The sequence below is a fragment of the Oryctolagus cuniculus genome, chromosome 13 (assembly GCF_964237555.1).
Source record: "Oryctolagus cuniculus chromosome 13, mOryCun1.1, whole genome shotgun sequence".
Classification (NCBI taxonomy): domain Eukaryota; kingdom Metazoa; phylum Chordata; class Mammalia; order Lagomorpha; family Leporidae; genus Oryctolagus; species Oryctolagus cuniculus.
In genome coordinates this window covers 43977737-44000605 of record NC_091444.1, presented here as the reverse complement: position 1 = coordinate 44000605, position 22869 = coordinate 43977737, and the positions used below count along the sequence as shown (strand labels likewise).

Below are 22869 nucleotides of genomic sequence, written 5' to 3'. Positions count from 1 at the left end.
TTTCTAGTCTGAATTCCAGTTTTGTCATATGGATAAGTTCTATATATTCTCTTCTTACCTTTGCCTCACCTGTAACAGATGAATAATACCAACCAAAGGTAAAATCATTTATATTCCGTCAAAGGCTTTGCACAATGCCCAAATACTGTGGCACATTCAGGAAATGGAAACTCAGTGGTAGGAGCCAACAAAAAGAAACTTGATAGGACTCTGATTAAGTTTACTCTATAGACTATCAACAAAACCTGTGGAGTCATTCCCTTTAGTTACAACCACGCTATCATCTTATGCGTTAAATTAAATTCCAACATCTTACACACTTCAGACAAAACAGATCACTTACCTGAGGGAATAACAAATGAATTCAGAGAAGTATTGCCTTTTTTGCAAATATAGCCCAGTTTCTGAACACATTCCAGATTCTCCCATTTAGCATTTTTTCCAGGATTTAGTGATACACAGCTTTTTCCAGGTTCTGCCGATGGACTTCCTTTCAGGAAAAGGAAAAGGTAAAGTGGTGTTACTCTACGATTCAAAGTAGGTAGCTAGGTAGCTCCCCTTCGCTCCCCAGCTTCACATGTTTATCCTCAGAATGTAATGGCTACAAACTCCCAAATAAGTATTCACTGACTTCAGCGCAAGAGACGCGATCCGTATCTATTTGTTTCCTATGGTTGGGTCATTCCAGTGCCTGAAACGTTGATCATACACGTATACTTCCTTAAAATGGACTTTTTCCCATTAATAACTATGAAAGTTAGCCCTTAAAGCAAATAATCTTGCTGGGTTAGATTATGGATCATAAAGAGGTACCTAAAAAACATAATGTTCCAAACAAATGGCATTACACATTTTCAATACCCACCATAAAAAAGTAAGTCAACTTAACTGTAAGGCTCAGGCTGGGGAATCTCTGAACATGGAGGAAACAGCTTCAGTTAAATAAAGGAGAGGAGACAAGAAAGAAAGACAGGGGAAGGGACACTGGAAGCCCGGCATGCCATCCTCCCAGAATCAGGACTTTCAGCAGGTTCATCTCAGACTACTGAAAAGCACTTTCAGCAGCTAACCCCTCCTCCACTGCTTAGTGCAAACTGTTAAAGGAGCCAGAGAAAGTCACTGTCACTAATGCAATGGGCACATGCATTGAGAAATTTCTCATGCTTTTTGTACCCTAAAACATGATTTTAAGACCAGTGTTCTAAAAACTAGCTGCATCACACACCTGAAAACAGGACGAATAAGCCATATTCTGTTAACAATTCTACTTTGTGACCATTGACATGTGTCTAACCTGTGCCTGAACTTCACTCCCCATTCCTACAAGATGGATATTATACAACCTGCTCAATGAAGCGCATATCAGATATTCTGAAGATTATTTGAAAAACATAAAGAAATTATTAGAAGTATAAAGAGGTTTTTCAAATGTATTTAGATTGTGACCAAGATAACAGGGCAACTGAACAAACAGATGAGGTTTCAGTTCTACAAGTTTTCAAGAAACAATAATACATTTTATAGTTGTTACTTATTACTATGTTGTTAGCAAACCTTACAAAATGTTTACTTATCAATACAATACAACTACCAACTTTAGAATATTGATTACAGGCCTTTAACTGTTTACTAGAACTCCGTATTTGAATTCACATAAATATATCATTAATGTAAAATATCCTTTCTACAAATGTAAGTAGATTTTAATAGATGCATTACTTGGAAAGTACTCAATTAAAAGCTTGTCTAAACAATTTCTACAATAACCAGTATTCCATGATGTTTCTAATTTTAGTTTAAAGAAACTCTCATACTATTTGAGAAAGTGACTGAATCTTGCACCTGCTCCTCAGGAATTTGATTTAATAAGGAAGAGTGTTTGTTTCATTCTCACCATCAACAAATTTAACCTCCCACATATTCTCACTGAACTGATAGAATGTAAGTGGTTAAATATCACCCTCAAGCAGAAAACTCTCAAGCAGAAAAACAAATAAAATGACTTGCCTAGTGTTTATAATAATTTAGCAAAAAAGAGAAAAATAAATTCTAGTTTCTTAATAAATAATTATTACTATGTAATGATCTGATTCGGCCCAATCAGCATCCTCTAGTTTAATCTGACTGACGGGACATGCAAACAAGTTAAGTCTTAAACCGTAAAAAAGGACATTCTGTGATATATACAGCCCATATTCCAAAAGAAAATAGTTGATTGACACTTGAGACACAGGCAACAGGGGCCACTTTGTGGTGTAAGCAGGTAAAGCTGCCACCTGCAACATCAGCATCCCATATGGACGCTGGTTCCCGTCCCCACAGCTCCACTTCCAACCTGGCTCCCAGTTAATGACCTAGGAAAAGCAGTGAAGATAGCCAAAGTACTTGGGCCCCTCATCCACAGGGGAGACCAGGATGAAGCTCCTGGCTCCTGGTTTCAGCCTGGCTTGCTGCTGGCCATTGCAGTCATCTGGGGAGTGAACCAGAGAATGGAAGATATCTCTCTTTCTCTTTCTCTCTCTCTCTCTTTGTCTCCTTCCCCACACACACTGTAATTCTGACTTTTGAATAAATGAATAAATCTTTAAAAAAAAACAACCATCCACATTGAAGAAATGCACTGAAAGAGGAATTTCATAGTAAAATATAACAAATTTAAAGCATCATATATGCTGTAGCACCAATTTGGAATATAGTTTTATAAATCAGTATAGAAAATGGAGAGTTCTGTTTTCTGGGACAAATGGGAAATTCATTTAGAGGCTTTAAAAGAAGTCTGACCATATCAAGGAACATCATATGAGTATCATCCATAGCAAAATTGATAAAGATGTGACCAATATGCTACTCCTCTCCTCTCCTACAGCAGATATCATTAATTGCTAACTGCACTATTTCCTCATGATCCAAGATGGTACATTACGTTCACTGGTATTGAACAAAATGAAAAATTATCATTGGTCTTTTTGCTTTCTCTGAATACTTGCTTTAGCTGTGAAGCTTGTATTTAGCAATTAGTCTTCTTTTATGTTCTGTTACTTATAAGTTATGACAATGTAGAAATAATTAGTTCACAGCATTTTCTGTTCTCTCAAACATTAGAAAGCTGTGAAAGGTTTAATCATCCCTTGACTGTATTTTCCTACAATCAAACTACAAGTTGTCAAAAGAAAGTACTGTTTGGGATATTATAATCTGTGATGGAGACAGTATTTTAAATCCAGCTCTGTTTTATCAAAAACCAGAGAAAATAGATCATTGTAACAGTGACAGCAATGTTGCAAATACCCACAACTCAAGATAATGAGAAATTCTGCAACCTAAAATAATTGGCATTCACTGAAATTCACAATTTTTATGTCTGTAGATATAATATATAATGTTTGAATTGTATGTAGCATTATCTATGGCTTGAGATACACAAAACACTTTCTTTCTTTCTTTCTAGTTATTTATTTATTTATTTATTTTGGACAGGCAGAGTGGACAGTGAGAGAGAGAGACAGAGAGAAAGGTCTTCCTTTTGCCTTTGGTTCACCCTCCAATGGCCGCCGCGGCCGGCACACCACGCTGATCCGAAGGCAGGAGCCAGGTGCTTCTCCTGGTCTCCTATGGGGTGCAGGGCCCAAGCACTTGGGCCATCCTCCACTGCACTCCCGGGCCACAGCAGAGAGCTGGCCTGGAAGAGGAACAACTGGGACAGAATCCGGTGCCCCGACCGGGACTAGAACCCAGTGTGCCAGCGCCGCAAGGTGGAGGATTTAGCCTAGTGAGCCGCGGCACCGGCCACAAAACACTTTCAATCAGGACATTATAAAATTCAAAAAATAATGAACAGAGAATCAAAGGTCAGCCACAGAAAAAGATGAAAGGGCCAGGTCCAAACTCATCACTGTTGCTGCGTGAACATTCCAACGGCGACAGCAAGGTCGAGGCAACATCAAGTAGATAGTGTCAGTACCTACTATAGCTAGAAATCAGGGTCAAGAGTAGCTGCAACATTTGCTTTTGAATAGGATACCTAACAAGTCAAGGATACTCTGAGAATTTATACTTTAAACAGAGACCTGTACCGATCTGTGTGGTGATTCTGGAAAAACAAGTCCTTATCCCAGGGAGCTTGTTTAACATTAAGAGTTTTAGTGTATTCAAATCTAGCCGGCAAATTCCAAAGCAAGGAGAGAAATGGACTCCAACGGGCAAAGACTCCAAGTTCTTCCCTTTGAGACCCCGCGTGAGATCATAAATGTCTTCATGGTACCCAAGTAAATTCAATTTGGATCAGTTCAACCACAGCCAGACTCAACCCTACCTGGTAACCAGTTCAAATATCGGAAGGGACTTCCACCACTCCACTGCCAACCACTGTTGAAACTCAGACTGTTAAGCCCAATCCAGAGTCCTGAAGTCAAAGAACTGGTTAATCCTATATAAGAAAAAGACAAAAAGCAAAACCAGTATTCAGACACACAGTGAGATTTAACATCAGAATGAGGTGCTTGAATCAAAATGCCTCCCTGCAGGAGGGAAGCGATCATAATGAGGAACATTTTCCTTTGAGTATCCTAACAATCGAAAGCAAGCTCAAATGTCACTTCCCTTGACAACAAAGACACTGAGGCTGAGAGAATTTTGTCAAAGTTCCAACCCAGATCTAACTAGACTTCAAACCCTTTCACCTTGACTGTTACATATTTTCTCATGAATAGTGAGAATGTGGGAGTTATCTAGTCCAATTCCTTCATTCTTCAGGTGAGGCATCTGAAGACAGAGTAATAAAAGGGTGAACAGAGTGTTGATGGATCAGGATTGGAATCCAGAGTTCAATTTTGTTTTTCCAGTGAATTCAACATATTTTAATTAAATTTTCCTATGAGTTATTATAATACTTTTCTAGACTATTTTAAATTTAGAGCACCGTTAAGGAAAACAACTAGACAGATACTACTAATATATGTCATTGCTGCCAAATAGCAGCTCGGTGCCAGACTCATCTCTGTTGGTGAAAACTGTTGGTTCTTCAATGTTAGAATTCTACCTCAAATGTAAAAATATTTATTATAAAACTGGACCAAGGAGATGAAATTATCAAAAGGGAAATCTATGTGTGTTTAAATCTCCAGGATGAGTGTCATCAAGGATCATTCTATTCATTTTAAAAAAAGGTGATAAAAATTCATCAATATATAACCAATTATAGAGAAACTCATGTCATCATCAACTATTTCATTTTATTGTTTTACATACAGTTATTAAAATTATGTTGGGTATACTACCACTTATGTCTCTTTAGAGTAAGTCAAAAAAATCAACCAAAAAGTGTCAGCCCAACTCATTCATGCACATAGATAAATTATAAGGTGGTAAGAAGAGAAACTTGTCTACAACACTGTACCTTGAAAGTCTTCTGGGATCAGCATGATGATGATGATATTTTTATAGTAATAATTACTCTATTAACACTATTTCACAAGTTCTTTGAAATTGCCCTTACTTGGGTATAATTACATTACAGTGGCGTATATTAGAGGAAATGCTCCTAAAAGTAGCATTTCAAAAATGTTAAAGATAGCTATTCCCCAAATGAATTACTTTGGGATTTTAGAAAACATCATTTAGGAAAAGAGCATTTAAGTTTTCAAAACTGTAAATAATTCACAGACATAGAGAAAAATTAAGGGGCCAGCGCTGTGGCATAGTGAGTAAAGCCACCATCTGACACTGGCATCCCATGTGGTCACCAGCTGGATTCCCAGTTGCTCCACTTATGATCCAGCTCTCTCCTAATGTGCCTGGGAAAGCAGCCAAAGATGGCCCAAGTTCTCAGGCTCCTGCACCCATTTGGGAGACCAGGAAGAGGCTCCTGGATCCTGGATCCTGGCTTTGGAAGGGCTCAGCTGTGGCCCTTGCAGCCATTTGGGGAGTGAACCAGCAGATGGAAGATCTCTCTCTTTGTCTCTATTTTTTTCTCTCTTTCTGTAACTGTGCCTTTCAAATAAATAAATAAATCTTTAAAAAAAAAAAAAAAGAAAAGTAGATTTTGTCTGAGTTTGTTTAATTAAATTACTCTGTTTGGCACAAGGAGAAAGGAAATCAGTCTTTGAGAGGATTATCTATCCTTTGACATTCCTCATCAGCTCTAGATACATCTAAGCTTGTCTGGAAGAATTAAATTAATTCTTTTAAAGACGGGACTTGACATCTAGTACGTGTCAAATAAATGTAAACTACTGCTATTATTATTACTATTACTAGTAGTAACTCCAGGTTGAATCAGTGTTGACAAAAGGTGTGATTAAGAAACAGTATGTTAACTATATTGCTTAATGTATATAAGCATCATCCACAAGCTTTTTCTCTAATGTGCTTTTGTAATTTTATAAAAGAGCAAACCAAAAATTTTTAGTATTGCCAAACAAAGCATCAATTCCATGTGTTAATTTTTAAATTTACTACATGCACTGTCTAAAATGGTCAAATACTGACTTTTTTAAAGATATATTTATTTATTAGAAAGGCAGAGTTACAGAGAAGCAGAGGTAGAGAGAGAAAGAGTGAGAGTAAAAGTGAGAGTGAGAGAGAGAGAAAGAGAGAGGGCTTTCATCTGCTGGTTCACTCACCAACTGGCCACAACAGCAGGAGCTGAGCCAATATGGAGTCAGGAGCCAGGAGCTTCTTTCAGATCTCTCACATGGAAGCAGGGGCCCAAGGACTTGGGCCATCTTCCACTGCTTCCCCAGGCCATAGCAGAAGTGGAGCAGCCAGGACTCAAACCAGAGCCCATATGGGATGCTGGCACTGCAGGAGGCGGTTTGCCACAGCACCACCCCCCAAATACTGATTTTTAAACTTAGTCATGATACAAGATGTATTAATCCTCCATGTTACATTGGTATTTTTACTTTTATTCCAAGGTACTTCAAAAAGATTTTGGGAAATGGTTAAAAGATATATTTATTTTGGTGCAAAAAGCTTTTGAAATCCATGTTTAAAGAGGTCTTTGGAAAGAAAGTTCATGGAAAACATTACAAAAAATTATGCATGGATTTCAAAATTCTTTTGCACCACAATAAATTTCTAATCCATTTTCCATGAACTTTTTGAAGTAACATCATAGAGTCCAAATTGTTTTCCAGGCAGCACCACAGGAAACTGGTCAAGCAATCAGGGGAACAAGCCAAATTTCACTTCCTATCTCTTTTTTCGGTTCTGTAAATCCTAATCCTGCACATGTTGTCAGACTTCTGATTCAGGAAACATCCCAGGGACAAGGAGAGACAGACATGTACGTTTAGGGTTCTTAATGCTTTGGGATTCTCCAGGTTCCTACTTATTTATTAGGGAGACACTGCCACAGTGCAATAAAAGACAGGACTGAGTTCCACGAACATAAGGTAGGCCAAGTGTCCTCCGTTCTCTCTCCTCCTCTCTGGTCTCGCCTATAAATTGGTCACAGTGTTATTCATTTACAAGGTTAGTGTGGCTTTAGAAGTAAAACCCAGTGTTTGGTACACACAGCTATTTAATGACAGTGAATTTAATCTCCGAGTTACCAAACTGGCTTATACATTTCGAAAAATGATATTTATTCCTCAGAATGTTCACCTTGAAAAAAAAACCCTTACTTAAAAGTATAACTATCTGCAGGGCTTTCTTTTTTCATTTTTAAAGTATATTTTTCCAAAATGGGGTGGATCACAACCCCCCCCACTCACGTTCTTATTTTCTAGATTCTTCCCCAATACATGGCAATAAACACCAAAGGTCGTGAATGTGTTTCTTCAACAATAAAAGAATATCTTTCCACTATTTTAATTTTTAGATTTCCTGTCGGACTTTCTTCCCTGAATACGTGGTATTTTTGACTTAACGGCAGGAAGTACTCTGAATCTTATTAGAGAAGCCATTCTTATCTAGATTCCAGTTAAAATTTGCTGACTAAAATTCCAGAGGCTTGGAGAAGGTTCAAATCCGTATCTGAGGTGAGTCTCTTAGGGCTTGTCTGCTCGCCTGATGGGCACCATACCAGCACTGCCGATGCGGGCAGCATTTCCGGCTGCCCCAGTCTGATAGGCGCGGCTGGGCAGAGCTGCTGGCCGCTCCGAACACCCTTTTCTACTGTGGAGTTAGTGAGGAGAATCAAAAGGAACCCATCTGTCCTTCAGCTTCCAGAAACCCAGGAAACAAATAAGAGTTTGAAAAGTCAAGACAATACAATACACAAACAAGTCCCCGTGCAAAACAACACAAGCCAACTGCAACCAGTTCAACTCTTGACACGAATAGCCCACAGCTGTCTTACAGCGTCTTTTCTAGTCCTTAATTATCCACATAAACAGACTCGCATCTCTTTCTGAGCTTTCTTCTCTTTCTCATTTTCACACATGTGTGAACTTATCAATCACCCTGGTCTTTTGTCAAAAAGCCTTAAAAGCCAAGGCATAACAGAAAAATTGAGCCAGCTGAGGCAGAATCCGATGTCTGTATTTCAGACTGCATACTGTGAGGTCACACCACTTTTCTAGCCTCAGCCTCTCTGCTAATTACTGCCAGGGATCAGGGGTCGCAGCTGATGAAAGTAGCCAACCAAAGCCACTGGGAAAACCAGAAATGCTGGCAAACAGGCAAGGTCAGGGGATGTGCCGTAGCCCTCATGGTGGATCATCCGCATTATCCCCATAACACCTGAAGCCATGCAAGCATGGGAGCCTCAGGTATTCCTCCAAGACCCCGCAGCTTCATAGAGTGGGGAGCCAGACATCCTGGCTCCAGATTCTGAGCCCCTAACCACTACACTCTACTGCCCGGTGTTGATACCTGCTAACACCATGTTTTGCCAAGTGTGGTACCTTTAACTCCTGCTCCAAAATCACCTGGGAGGTTGATGAAAGTGCAGAATCCTAGCCCCTTCACCACAGTTAGTGATCTAGAATCTCTAGAGTTTGGTCCTCCTTAACTGTAATAAAGTTCTGAGATGATAAATGAGCAACTTCACACGGCAGAACCACTGCACATACCGTCTTCTTGCCATAAACTAACTGTCCTGTTGTCCAGACAGGAGGATGGATTAATACATGGCTATTTGCATTTTGCTGCATCATTGCTGGACAGTCAACAAACATCCACTCAGACCCTCTCCCTTGGAAAGAAAGTTCAATGTCAATCTCACTGGGGGTCTGGGGGAATGGCATCTGCATTCACAAGACATTCCTCACTTTCAGCCATGTGCCCTCTAATCTGCACTCGACATGGTTCTAAGTATGCATCCTTTGTGGCATCCACCATCATCTGTACCTATTCATTTCTTTTCTTGCTTGTCTCTTCTCCCCATCAGATTTCAAGCTCCATTTGGACAGGAGAGGGGTAGCTTTGGTGTCCTAAGGGCTTGCACACAGGTGCTAACTATCTTGTGGAATGAATACACAAAAAATAGAAAGTTAACATAGTCTCATGGGGGATGTGGCACATATATTCAACTGTCACAAAGGTGGCAAGAAGTAAATAAGAGAAATGTAGATGGAGAAGACTGCACCACAACTGAATCCAGTTTGGGAAAATGCACAGTTTTAAATGGCACGGGGAAAGATGTGGAGGGGAGAGTGTGAGACATCTGGGTCATCCATAAGAAACACAAGACTTTTTTTTGTCCAGACAGTAAAATGCATGAAAAAGAACAATAGTAGGTGAAACAATGACAACCTTCGAAAGTGAAGTCAGGCTGTTTTATTAACTGTCTGATGGGCAGTGGGAAGCCACTAAGGGTGTTTTGAATGTGCTAGTCATGTGATCAGAGATCCGTGCAGAAGCAGCGTCTGGGAAGCTGAAGGAAGGGATACCGGATGCAAGCAAGTAGGAATGCTTTTGCCCCCAAATTCATTTCTAGTGCTAATCTCCCTGGTTTCCCAAGTTTGGATTTTAAAAGCTACACCTGATACTTTCTTTCCAAACCAACACAAGCTCTTTTAATTTTATTTTAATAATGCTATAAGAACGGTGTTTAAAAAAGCAACAATATGCTGTGGAAAGAATATTAATGAGACTCAAAAACCAGTAGAGCCTGCAGGTTTAAAAAAAAAAAAAAAGACTCAGGGTTTTGAGTTCTAGAGCAGCTCTTGGCTTGCCCTGTTAGGCAGGAAGTTAGATATGAGCTTATGTGTGTGTAACAGGCCTAAAGAGAAGACGTCTATGTCCAGCATATGCTGCATCTCAAAATCATCCTGATAATGTTTCAGGGGCAGCCCGGTATTCGCATCCTGCCCTGCCCCCTTCCACCTGATAACCTGCCAGGTGGGGGTTCCCACTCCTTCTGCCTGACAAATCTTCCACAATCTCCCATATGCAGCCCAGTATCTGCATTTCAAACACCCTGCTCCGGATCCCCATTCTCCAGGGAGTCCTGCTCACCCCTCCTCTAAACCCAGCTAGCATCCCTCCTGTCTGATACCTTCAAGGGAAAACTCAGATAGGAGCTTCTTAATATTTACATCGATAAAATCCTTTGTTTCGGGAGGAGATGTGTGAAGACAAAGACCCATCTCCTTAAAAACCCCCAGCCTCAACCGGACTGCACACTCAGCACTCTGCCTCTCTGCTGAGCCACCCGCCTGACCTGGTCAGGTGTAATCTCTCTACTCAACCATGTAACCTTGCTCCTTCCCCACCCCCAGTCCAAGCAACTGGGCACTCTCTCTCAGGCTCTGTCTGGAGAGGTGCCCATCCATCCTTAAGGATGTCCTTTCCCTAATAAACCTTGCTACTTTTACTTTCCACTACTCTGTCTCATGCCTGAATCCTTTCTTGCGCGAAGACAAGAACCCTGCCATTCTCCGGTAACAGCCCCAGATACCTCACTTTTTTTTTTTAAGATTACTTACTTATTTATTTATTTATTTGAAAGGCAGAGTTACAGACAGTGAGAGGGAGAGACAGAGAGAAAGGCTCTTCCTTCTGTTGGTTCACTCCCCAGTTGGCCGCAACAGCCAGAGCTACACCCATCTGAAGCCAGGAGCCAGGTGCCTCTTCCTGGTCTCCCATGTGGGTGCAGGGCCCCAAAGACTTGGGCCGTCTTCTACCACTTTCCCAAGCCACAGCAGAGAGCTGGATTGGAAGAGGAGCAGCCAGGACTAGAACCGGCACCCATATGGGATGCCGGCACCACAGGTGGAGGATTAACCTACTGCACCACTGCTGGCCCCATCAGATACCTCATTTTAACATCTTGAACTCCACAATGCCAACGGGAGACCCCTGACTTCCAGTTAGACGTAAATAGTGAACATTTGATCAGCATGGTTCCACCACCTTGTGTCCATCACATTTGCCCATTGACTGTGGCATCGTTTACTCAGAATTTTTCTTAGTACAATCTGACTGTCATAGCCAACAGAACAAAGCTAGCTCATGAAAGGCAGCAAAGGTACTGACTCCCGTTTCATTTTCAGAGTATAAATTTGTCATATCATCTGTGTTATCTGCTTAGGTACTGACTATATCACGGTGGTTACAATCACTTGTGCTGTCTACTATTAAGTTACACTATACAGAAATGAAGTAATTCTGATTTTTACCTACAGCATGGTTCTCTTTTTCATGGCTTTACCTGTCAGGTAGGTTTGCTCATGTATCTCAGTGATGCTCAAGAGCTCAGCATTCTGTTGTTGGCAGCTCTTCCTTGCCTGGTGCCACGTTAAAGCAGATTTGGAGTTTATCTGGTAGGAAATGCTGGTCAATGGATCTTTATTCCACAGGCTTTCACTTCCCTCAACTGTGAAACAAGTCAATAGAATTTGTTGCATTAGGCATAGAAAACATGATTGGTGAGCAACATTTTATAAACCATCTTGGAGGCATTATAGGTTGAAGCATTCTCTTCCATCTTCTTTGTTTCTCCTTTTGCTTATTTTCAAATGCCAATGAGATTTTCTTCGCTCCTGAAATGAAGAGTGATGGTTCAGAGTGAACCATAGAGAATCCCTCCCATGTGCCTAAAGCAAGTGAGCAAGGCATCATCTCCCTGTTTTTCTGTTGGGATATTTGGAAGGAGATGAGTTGGGAAGTGAGACAAACAAAAAAGAACAAAGAATAGAGCCCGATTCCCTGAATCTCCATAAAGGAAAGGGAGAAGAGATAAGAAACACAAGAGTACTACAAAAAGGTCCTGGAACCACACCTGAGGTGCTGCCACTCACTAGTGGCTTGACCTTGGTTCAATTATTAACTGTTGGAGTCTCGTTTCCTCCTCGCTTGTATTCAGTATAAGGAAAGCTTTTAGCAACAGTACTGGTTGATTGTTAGTTTTCCTTCCCTCAGAGTAAAGAGATAATTATCTGAGATAATTTTTTTCCTTTGCAACAGTATGATTTCCAACATACTCTGTAAAGTCAGATCTACTCTATGAAAGTTCAGTAACAAATATACAGATAAATATTACATTCAGCCTCTTACATATAAGATGTTTGGGAAGCTAGTGAACAAATAAAAATGTTTGCATGTTTCGTGTTGTGAAAATATCCTTTTTTCTCTTTTGAATAACAATTTCTACTTACAAGCCATGTGAAGGAATACTCTTGATTTATTTATAAGAGAAAAAGAGATTATATAACTTCTCAAATTTTCTGAGAAGTACTCAACTTGGTATGAAATTGGGCAGTTCCCATAAACCTACAGCCTGCATTGTGGTGAATTTTACCCATGTACCTAACTGTGGCTTGTGTCTGATGGGAAACCACCGTGACCTCTTAGGCATACACATCCCACATCCTTAGGATATGAAACCTGTGGTCCCCTGGCACATGGAAGAGAAAGAAAGTTACTCAAAATGTGACACCAGCGTAGAAAGATATTTTAACTGCAACACCCTTATATGTTTATATAAAAATAAAGCTGAACACATAATGCTAAATTATAATTACCCAAGGCCTTTCAAGTTTAATGGCCATGTAAGTGAGATCATCCAAATGAGAATTACTTTGGGTTTATTACATGATGGAGGCATTTTAAACAAAAATTTTTAGGTATTTGGCGGCTTTGTTTATAATACAGTAAACAAAAAAAGTGAATACTAAAATCAAGGAGTATTTCCTGCCCAGGCACAGAGGAAAGGAAAGGAAAATGACCAAAGCAGGAAATATAATTGGCTCTTCTCTTCATTTAAAGGAAAGAATATTTTGCATTTCAAACCCAGGAATTAACACTTATTTCTCAGTGAATGTATAGGTTTGCTGACTATACATCATCTCCTCCAAAGAGTTCACATTCCCACAATCAACCAGCACAACCAATGTTGAAAGCTAAAGTTGCAAGCTCTGGAGAACTGAGACAACAGGGTCTTTTCCTTTTCCTGTTCTCATGTTACTTGAAAATGAATGTCTAAATAGAAGGAAAACATTGCAATAAACAATGTAAAGGACAATGAACAGCTTACATTAAGTGTCACTAGGTCAATAACTGGTTCCTCACTTTCCTGTATTGAACCTGCTATTTTAAAGTTAATATAAAATAAAATACTCTTTTGGAAGGACTAGAAAATACAATAGAATGGAAATTTTCAAATCCCTTTAAGGAAAGCATGAAATGAATCAAATGTGCTTTAAAATTTTAATGCATACTGAAATAAAGCAATGTTTTACTTTTCATAATAGGAAAAAATACAAAATTTAGCTGTGACGATATAAATTAACAGAACAGGACTAAGAAACTATTCCATTGATCATAGGGTATTTTTCTAACACATATCCAAGGCTGTGAGCATTTTGTGTGTATGACTGGGTGACTCCATTTGCTCTCACATTTCATTCATTAAATCACATATGTATCCAAATACTCATTTGTCAGCCTCAGTGAAGTAGAGGTTGCTATAGTCAAACCCATGAAATACATACTCCTATACATTCCAGAATAGCAGGTTTAGAAAACATGATTTTTTCTAAATGAAGTAGAAAGACACTCCTGGATCACTGCAAAGCGAATGTTTTATCTTCAGAAAAAATCTCAATTCTTGCAGACAAAGACTTCTCATACAAAAATGAGACATCTATAAAACTCTATGGAAATCAGATCTCTAAAGGTTGATATAACAGAGGCAAATACATAGACCCCATCCAAGACCAGACAAGCAGTGTCCCTATGAACGTGAAACCTGTGAGTTTTGGGGGCCTTCTCCCAGCACAAAGGGGCCAGATGCAGAAGATGTGTACAGTCATGTGCAGGGCTGAGAAATCAAATAATTTCTCTTCAGTGGGATGCTTAGGGATTATAAATCAAAAAAGACAAACAACTACATGCCTAGAAGCTGGCTTTAATTTGACAGATGAAGATAATATTTGGAATTTGTGTTACTTTATAATAAGGCTTAGACGCAGATTTGTGGTCACGAAAATTTCATTGTGAGTGATGCTCTCATAGTGCAGGCAGTCTCACACCATCCAGACTTCCTCAGATGCTTCCCCTCTTCCTGCCCTTTCGCAGGGGAGCAGGACAGAGAGCTCCGGGTGGTGCCAGGGAACAGAAGCTGCGCTGATACAGTCTGAAGGAGCAGGAGGGAGCAAGGGGTAAGAAGTCTGGGATGAGGTGGGGAGCCAGAAACAGAAAGAGCATGTGTAGGGATGAGGAAGGTGAATCAAAGACCTCTTCCTTGTCCCTCTTCCTGGGCTCCAGCTCCGCCTCCCACCTAAAACCCGCTGACTCTTTACAGAGCCTTTTTAAAAAGATTTATTTTTATTTATTTGAAAGGCAGAGTTAGAGAGAGGGAGAGACGGAGAGAAAGATATTCTACTCACTGGTTTACTCCCCAAATGGCTGCAACAGCCAGGGCTGGGCCAGGCCAAGCCAATAGCCTGGAAGTCCATCTGGGACTCCCACATAGATGGCAGGGGCACAAGTACTTGGCCCATCGTCCACTGCTCTCCCAGGCATTAGCATGGAGCTGTATTTGAAACAGAGAAGCAGGGACTCAAACCGGCATTCATAGGGGATGCTGGCATTGCAAGTGGTGGCTTAACCTGCTGTACAACAATGCTGGCCTCTCTTTACAGATTCTTAAGCATGGAAAGAACACCAGGACTTCATCTGTTCTGATGCCTTTCTGCTGAAATAACACAGCACCATTTATTTGACATGATTGCAATAAAATTTAAACTTTCATTTTAAACCTGCTTCAAGCTTATAAATTACCCACTGCATTGATTTGTAGCTGTGTTAAACTAAATAACATTCTTCCTAAGGTAAACTTTAAAAGGGTATTAATTACTATCATTTTCAACACAAAGAGCCTTTTCATTACATTCATACAAAATTAAATGCAGGAGCCCCTCACATCTCTTTCTCCATCTGACCCATCTTTGTGGCATCATGCATATTGTTTTTTATCTATGGTCTATGGTTGACAAAAGTAAAGCATTTGCGGGGCCATCACTGTGGCTTAACAGGTAAAGCCACCACCTGCAGTGCAGCATCCCATATGGGCGCTGGTTCGAGACCCAGCTGCTCCACTTCTGATCCAGCTCTCTGTATGGCCTGGGAAAGCAGTAGAAGATGGCCTAAGTCCTTGGGCCCCTGCACCCGCATGGAAGACCAGGAAGAAGCTCCTGGCTCCAGATCGGCACAGCTCCAGCCGTTGCGGCCAACTGGGGAGTGAACCAGCATATGGAAGACCTCTCTCTCTCTCTCTCTGCCTCTCCTTTTCTCTCTGTGTAACTCTGATTTTCAAATAAAATAAATACATCTTTAAAAAAAAAAGTAAAGCACCTGGGATATAGAGAAATAGTTCACCTACTGCCAATGTTGAATAGATAGTGTATCATATACAGTGTACTTTGTCCTACAGTTTCAGAAAATAACTGCTAATTGCAAGGAATAGTGGGTCATTGGCATGTAGTCTGGTGTTCTTAGCAAGATTCAAATCCACACAGAAAGCTCTAGGCTGAAGGGCCGGCCTTTGGTGTAGCTCACAACCCACATTTGAATGCCTGTGTTTAATACCTGGCTCTGGCTCCTGATGCAAGCTTCCTACTCTTGCTGACCCTGGGCAATAGCAGTGATGGCTCAAGTAATCGAGTTCCTCCCACCCGTGTGGGAGTCCTGAATTGCATTCCTAGCTCCAAGTTTTGCCTTACCTCCACCTCCACTGAGCAGGCATTTGGGGAATGAACCATTGGATGAGATCTCTCCCCACCCCCGTCTCTTTCTCTCTGTCTCTCTCTCTCTCCCCCTTTCTGTGTGTGTGTGTGTGTGTGTGTGTGTGTGTCTGCCTTTCAAATGAATTAATAAACTTTTAAGTGTCCAGTACTCAGAGTCAGAGGATCTATATGCTGGTCTTCAGTCACTATGGATTATTTTCTTCACCCTAAAATTGGGACCATGATAACAGTAAGGGGCTGTGGTGGGATATAATAAAATAATAAAGGTGAAATCACTCTGGGAAAAAATGCTGTAGATCCATGCAAGGTCTTATTGTGCAGTCATCCTGAGCCTGCCAAACTTTCCTCAATGAAAGCAGTCACTTACATTTCACTGGACAGAATCCAAAGAGCTTATCAGCATCGTAGTCTGTGGTTGTTCCACACCAGAGCCATCCATCTGAGCGCCCTGCACTTGTGCAATCCGCGTACCACTTGTTTTGAAACTTGAATGGAAATGCACAGGTTGCTCCATTTGCGTTGCCCAGTAGGGTATACATGGCTAGAGAAACATAAGGATTTGCAATTCGAATGTGAGTGACACTTCTGAACATTGCCTTTCCAACGGGAAACACACTGAAGGAATCTCTTACTCCTCTGATCACGCCTGCTGTTCCCACCCAGGAGATTCCTTTTCTTTCTCCCACTTTTTCCTCCTCCTCTTGCCTTTTGCTGAGTATTTTCAGCAGTTGGCACTTAGGAATAGCTCTAGTTATTTCTGCTCTTTGGGGATGGACTTCTCTTCATCCTCTTAGGCAATAGCAGTCAGCATTTTGTCTGAAACAGAGTCAGGCCATCCTCCTTCTTGGTTGGAATCACAGAATTATTGAATCTTTACATGAAAATAACCATAAAGCTGCATAGCCCAAATACAAAATCAATACTTAAATCCTCTCCAACCACTTCCCATCAGTTCTGTCCCCCCCTTAGTCTCTCAACAATGACTACAGAGGACACATAGGGATTTTGGCATAGTTCTCTGATCCACATCATTCAAAGAAACCATTCAAAACCATTAGATGCCATCAACAATCAATTTCTGTCCTTTTAAAAGCTGAATTCAAACACATCAGGTGGGAAGGTGTGGATTCAACTAGAAAGGAACATTGAAGTAAATATAGAATCATTCTTGATTATAATTTGACTTCATCCAAAAGGATTACAGATTTTCAGACGCATCTCCATTGACAACAAGGCTAACCTGCATAGTTAAATGCTTCTGTATGCTCAACCCTGCCTTTGTAGGGTTGGAAGATTATAACCTTTTACAGATTTTCAGACGCATCTCCATTGACAACAAGGCTAACCTGCATAGTTAAATGCTTCTGTATGCTCAACCCTGCCTTTGTAGGGTTGGAAGATTATAACCTTTTTACACTATTTGTCCTTTTGCCATAAGTGGTCACGTTCTTATCTATATAAGGAAGGACTTTTCTTAATTATATTTCATGCATTCTATGAATTAAAAGTTCTTAAAAGGGGCCAGTGCTGTGGCACAGCGGGTTAAAGCCCAGGCCTGAAGCACTGGCATCCCATATGGGTGCTGATTCGAGACCCAACTACTCCTCTTCCAATCCAGCTCTCTGCTATGGCCTGGGAAAGCAATAGAAAATGGCCCGAGTCCTTGGGTCCCTGCACCCACGTGGAAGACCCGGAAGAAGCTCCTAGCTCCTGGCTTCAGATGGGCTCAGCTCTGGCCATTGTGGCCATCAGGGAGTGAACCAGCGGATGGAAGACCTCTCTCTGTCTCTGCCTCTCTCTGTAACTCTTTCAAATAAATAAAATAAATATTTTTTTCAAAAAGTTCTTAAAAGACATTTAATTATAGAGATAAATAGTTTGCAAATCATACAGCACTCATTAACAGCATAATAAATGCAAATTTCTTATTCGCTGTCCTTTCCCTCTACTCATTTGCTTATCCATCCCCCTTGCAGACTAGGTTCACTTTTAACTACCACTTTTTTTGTCAGTTGGCTAGTTATTAATAACCTTAAAGTGTTCCTACAGCTCTAGCTCCACTAAATTACAGGACAAGGCTTCCAAATCACACATTGTACAAGGAATGTGCTGGAAGCAGAAATAACTATCACTCTTATTAGCTTGGACACTTCTTCCTTCCTGTGAAGAAAACCCATTAAGGCCACCTCAGGGCTAGTTGCACTATTCATTAAGTTGGCCAGAAATTTTCTGGGCTAGATTGATAGATGCCAATCAGAAATGGACATTTTTGACTAACTGTATTTACCTGGTAATTTCTGAGCCATTCTATTACCAGGCACTGACGAGGCCAGTAAAACCAAGTTCCACCCCAGCCACTTCTTAGGATAACCATGTAGCTGTGGTCAATTTATTCTTCCTCTTATGGTCCAAACTTCCAGACAATATTTAAATCCATTCAAGTTTACAATTTTGATTCTATTATTCTAAAATAATCCTTAGCCTCAGCCATCTCCTGTCCCCCATAAATGGTCTTCAGTTCTAATGCATTATCAAGTCCATGGAATTTAAGATCACTCTGAGTGACTAGACCCTCTTGAAGGATATTAAGTGTGAAGACATCACTGGAGAGTATGTAAAATGTGGTTAATGTACCATCTGCACCAGAATCTCTCAGGTTTTCATAAACAGACCTCAAGAGATTCCTGGATCCCTCTCTTCATATGCTAATTCAATATCTGGGTGGGAAGGGGAGTTGGGATCTGCATTTTTAACAAGGTTTCCAAATGATCCTTGAACATAATGAAGTTTGAGGACCACTATCCTAAATCCTGTGCATATTGTCTCAAAGCAAATAGGAAGAAACAAAGTGAGAGGGAGAGAGCTACAGCATGGTATTCTAAAATAAAGCAAGTCCAAAGTCACAGCATCAATCCTTCTCAGGTTGAATTCCTCAATTAGCACAATTGTAGAATTTTATTCAAGTTGGATTCACTCTTGTCCTCCCTATCATTTTCTATTGAGTTTCTCCTGGAAGATTGTGTTACTGAAGCTACCTCTCATATCACTTCCAACCCGACATTATGTTCAATAAATGCCTTCAGATTACTCACTTCTTAGCTCTCCTCTCACTTTCCTTCAATCCCTACTTTTCTTGACCCCTTTTACTGATGGAAAGTGGAAAACTGGCAAATTACCTTTTAACATGAATTCGTATGCTCTCTCTAGCTATGATAAACTAGATCCAGCCAATAGTAGCAGCCCTAGTAACAGCAATTTTGGAAACAGGCAATCTTATATCCCCAAAGGCAGGCTCTTCCTCTGACCTTGAGGTTGTTTTAGATAACACTTCACAGTAACCAAGTATCCAAAATCTGAAATGGGTTATAACACCAGATGATGCAAGAGACCAGCCTTTATAAAAGTCTTCAAGTTCTTTTTATTACTTCTTTCTCAGAGAGCCCCCAGAGGATGAAATTTGTACAAGACTAAATAATCTCGTTTTATTTCATCTTCAAGAACTCAAGGACCAACAACAAATAAAATAATGACCTATCCTACTGTTACTACCACTGTCTAAGATAGCTAACTAAATCTGCTGACTGTTAACTTATAGGTTGACTCCTCAGACTTCCTAATCATTTGGTTACTATACCCTCTAAATACTCATAGGGAGACAAAAAAAAATCAGAAATATTTAGAAACCCAAATTGTCAAGGAATGTGCCAAAATTTCATTTTAGTCAATCTGAATATGCTAAGAATATTGTTCCCAGAACCATTCATCCAGGGATAACTTAATCCAAAGGTAAAGAAAAGTCTGATCAAATTTGTTTATCACTACAATGTTATAATAATAAATAGGAGGCTTTGGGCCAAAGACTGACAGTGAAATTACTTTCTAAAAATTGCAACTCATACTTCTAAAAAAGCTTAGAGAAATTTAAAAGGAATGTCTGCCCATTAATTACAAATCACTAAAGTAACATTCAGGACCTTTCAACCACATGTATTCACCACCACGTTGTCTCAGAACATAGAATAATTCAAAAACAAAAGTAAGTGATCAGTTAGTATTTCTAGTACAAACCAAACACAAACAGGCTTATTTTACTGAGTTAGTTTACAACTAAGAAAATGAGAACAATATGACGCAGGGGTAACAAATTCCCAGCTTACCTTCATAACCCCTGGAGCATAGATCATCTGTGGTTCCATAGATCTTCCACCTGCTCCACAAACCAGATCCCTTGTACAGCATAATATTCTTTTCTTGTCTGTTGCCATAGTTAAAAAATAAATCTTCACCCTTGATTCCAAAAAGTGTGTCATTTTTGCATTCCCATTTTTGAAATTCACTTTTTGAGTCACAATTATATAGAGTGACAGAAACCCAGTCGGTTTTGGAAGGCACCCCCAAGCATAATTTAAATGCAACACTCATGACATGGAACTCAGACACCCATCGGAATCTCTGTGATTCAGCATCCGGATTGCAAACTGCAGTTTGGACGGCACTGGAACTGATGGCTTCCACACAGCGCTTGTGATCTTCATTATAAATTAAAAATTGCCTCGTGTCTGTTAGAAAAAAAAAAAAGAAAGAAAGACAACATTTTAGGTCAAAAGTTCCCAACCTTTCTGTTTCCCCAAAGATGTATAATTACAGGAAAAGAGATGAAGGTGACTCTGTCTGGGCCCACTCAGCTCCCTTCTAGAGATCCCTAAAGTTGGAGAGAGGGGCTGGCCTGAGACCCTGATACAGGTAGCACCTGGGCAGTCAGCAATCATCCTTCAAGCTATTTTTTTTTTTTTTTTTTGACAGGCAGAGTGGACAGTGAGAGAGAGAGACAGAGAGAAAGGTCTTCCTTTTTTTGCCGTTGGTTCACCCTCCAATGGCCTCCGCGGCCAGCGCGCTGCGGCCGGTGCACTGCACTGATCCGATGGCAGGAGCCAGGTACTTATCCTGGTCTCCCATGGGGTGCAGGGCCCAAGAACTTGGGCCATCCTCCACTGCACTCCCTGGCCACAGCAGAGAGCTGGCCTGAAAGAGGGGCAACCGGGACAGAATCCGGCGCCCCGACCAGGACTAGAACCCGGTGTGCTGGCGCCGCTAGGTGGAGGATTAGCCTAGTGAGGCGCGGCACCGGCCCCTTCAAGCTATTTTAATCTTTAGGAGGAACCTTAAAAAAAGGGCCACTTAAAAACAATGCTCATGGATCATAGTGGAGTTAATGTAAAAGGCAGATAGACGATAGAAGCGAATATAACATCAATCTGGGCAAAGAAAATTTGGATAATTGAATGCAATAATATAAATGAAATACATGTAAGCATACTTCCAAAAGTTTGTGGAAAGTGGAAATCTTAAGTTCATTTTAGTGCCAAAAAAGATCCATGCATAGTTTTTTCATAATACACATTTCATAATATGGCCCTTCCTAGAATAGGATTTTTAAGTGTGACACACCCTGACCCTCCTTCAGATAGGTAGATGAAATCTAGATATAAGTATCCTAATAATAACACTAGGGGTTTTTTTGTTTTGTTTTGTTTTCTTTAGAGACAGAGGCATAAAGAGCCCCATCCCCAAATGCCTACAATGACCAGTGCTGGGCTGGGGCTGAATCTAAGAGCCTGGAACTCAATTCCGGTCTCCCATGTGGGTGGCAGGGACCCAACTATGTGGGCCATTATCTGCTGCCTCCCAGGGTGGGCATTAGCAGAAAGCTGGAATCATTATCAGAGCTGAGACTCAAACACTCTGTACTCTGATAGGGGAAGCAGCCTTTATTTATTTATTTATTTATTTGACTGGCAGAGTTAGGCAGTGAGAGAGAGAGAGACAGAGAGAAAGGAAGCAGCCTTCTTAACTGTTATCTAAACAGTAGGCCAAAAAAAATTGTTTCTAGTTTAAATAATTTTATCTTCAGTTCTTGTCTTGTGTATTTTTTAAATTAAGTGTTTTTGGGGTATCCCAGGTTAGGCCAACTCAAAGTTTTTGGTTTTACTTTATTTTATTTTTCCCTCTTAACAATATATACCCAGCTTAGATGTAGCATTTAGACAAGTTAGTGTCAGTTGTATTGTGTTAACTTTCATTTCCTTGGCATACTCAGTGTAACCTTTATATAAGCAGAAAGATACAAAGATGCGTTTTAATGTTCAATAATTTGTGACATTCACAACAAAAGATAATTAAATGACAAGTTGTATGTCATTGGGGTTAATATCTTACGAGAAAAACTTAAATAAGAATGTGTTCTATAGTTGTAATTTGGGACTGGTGAGTTAAGCAAATGCGTATGGATGGCTCATACTTAGAGTACCGAGCTGCTAGCTGGCAAATCCAAACTTCCTCTTGCACAAAAGGGGGTGTGAGAGGATCTGGATCTGGTAAGGTTTTCCCCCATATATCAAAACTAAGTCCATATAAAATTTTTTCTATTTTTTTTTCAAAAAATACACAAATGAAAGGAATTGGCTATCTTATAATTTTGCAAGACGAAAATAAAGTAAGCACTTCTTGCAACGTTTTCTTCAATTCTTTCTACTGGTAGGATTGCAGATATCTGAGGGAGCTCTTTCTTTGTACTCCAATCATCCCAGTGGAACACTCCCAAAGAACAGCGGCACTGGTCATGTCCTCCACAGTTTACAAAGAACTCTCACGTACCATGTGCCGTTTATGGTTCTCAGTGCCAGGGAGGTGAGCACCACCTCCACTCTGAGATCAGTTCTGAAGTTCATACTGA

General features: G+C 40.4%; 1 protein-coding gene across 1 annotated transcript in view; it reads right to left on the bottom strand.

The window, feature by feature from the left end:
• MRC1 (mannose receptor C-type 1) overlaps positions 1-22869 on the bottom strand; it is a 113241-nt gene that overhangs the window by 78615 nt on the left and 11757 nt on the right. The window contains exons 2-6 of the mRNA XM_002717356.5: positions 20294-20695; positions 16504-16677; positions 11600-11764; positions 4313-4426; positions 344-490 (exon numbers count right to left, since the gene is read on the bottom strand). Coding sequence (XP_002717402.1) covers positions 344-490; positions 4313-4426; positions 11600-11764; positions 16504-16677; positions 20294-20695 — 1002 coding nt within the window. The remainder of the gene's footprint in view (positions 1-343; positions 491-4312; positions 4427-11599; positions 11765-16503; positions 16678-20293; positions 20696-22869) is intronic.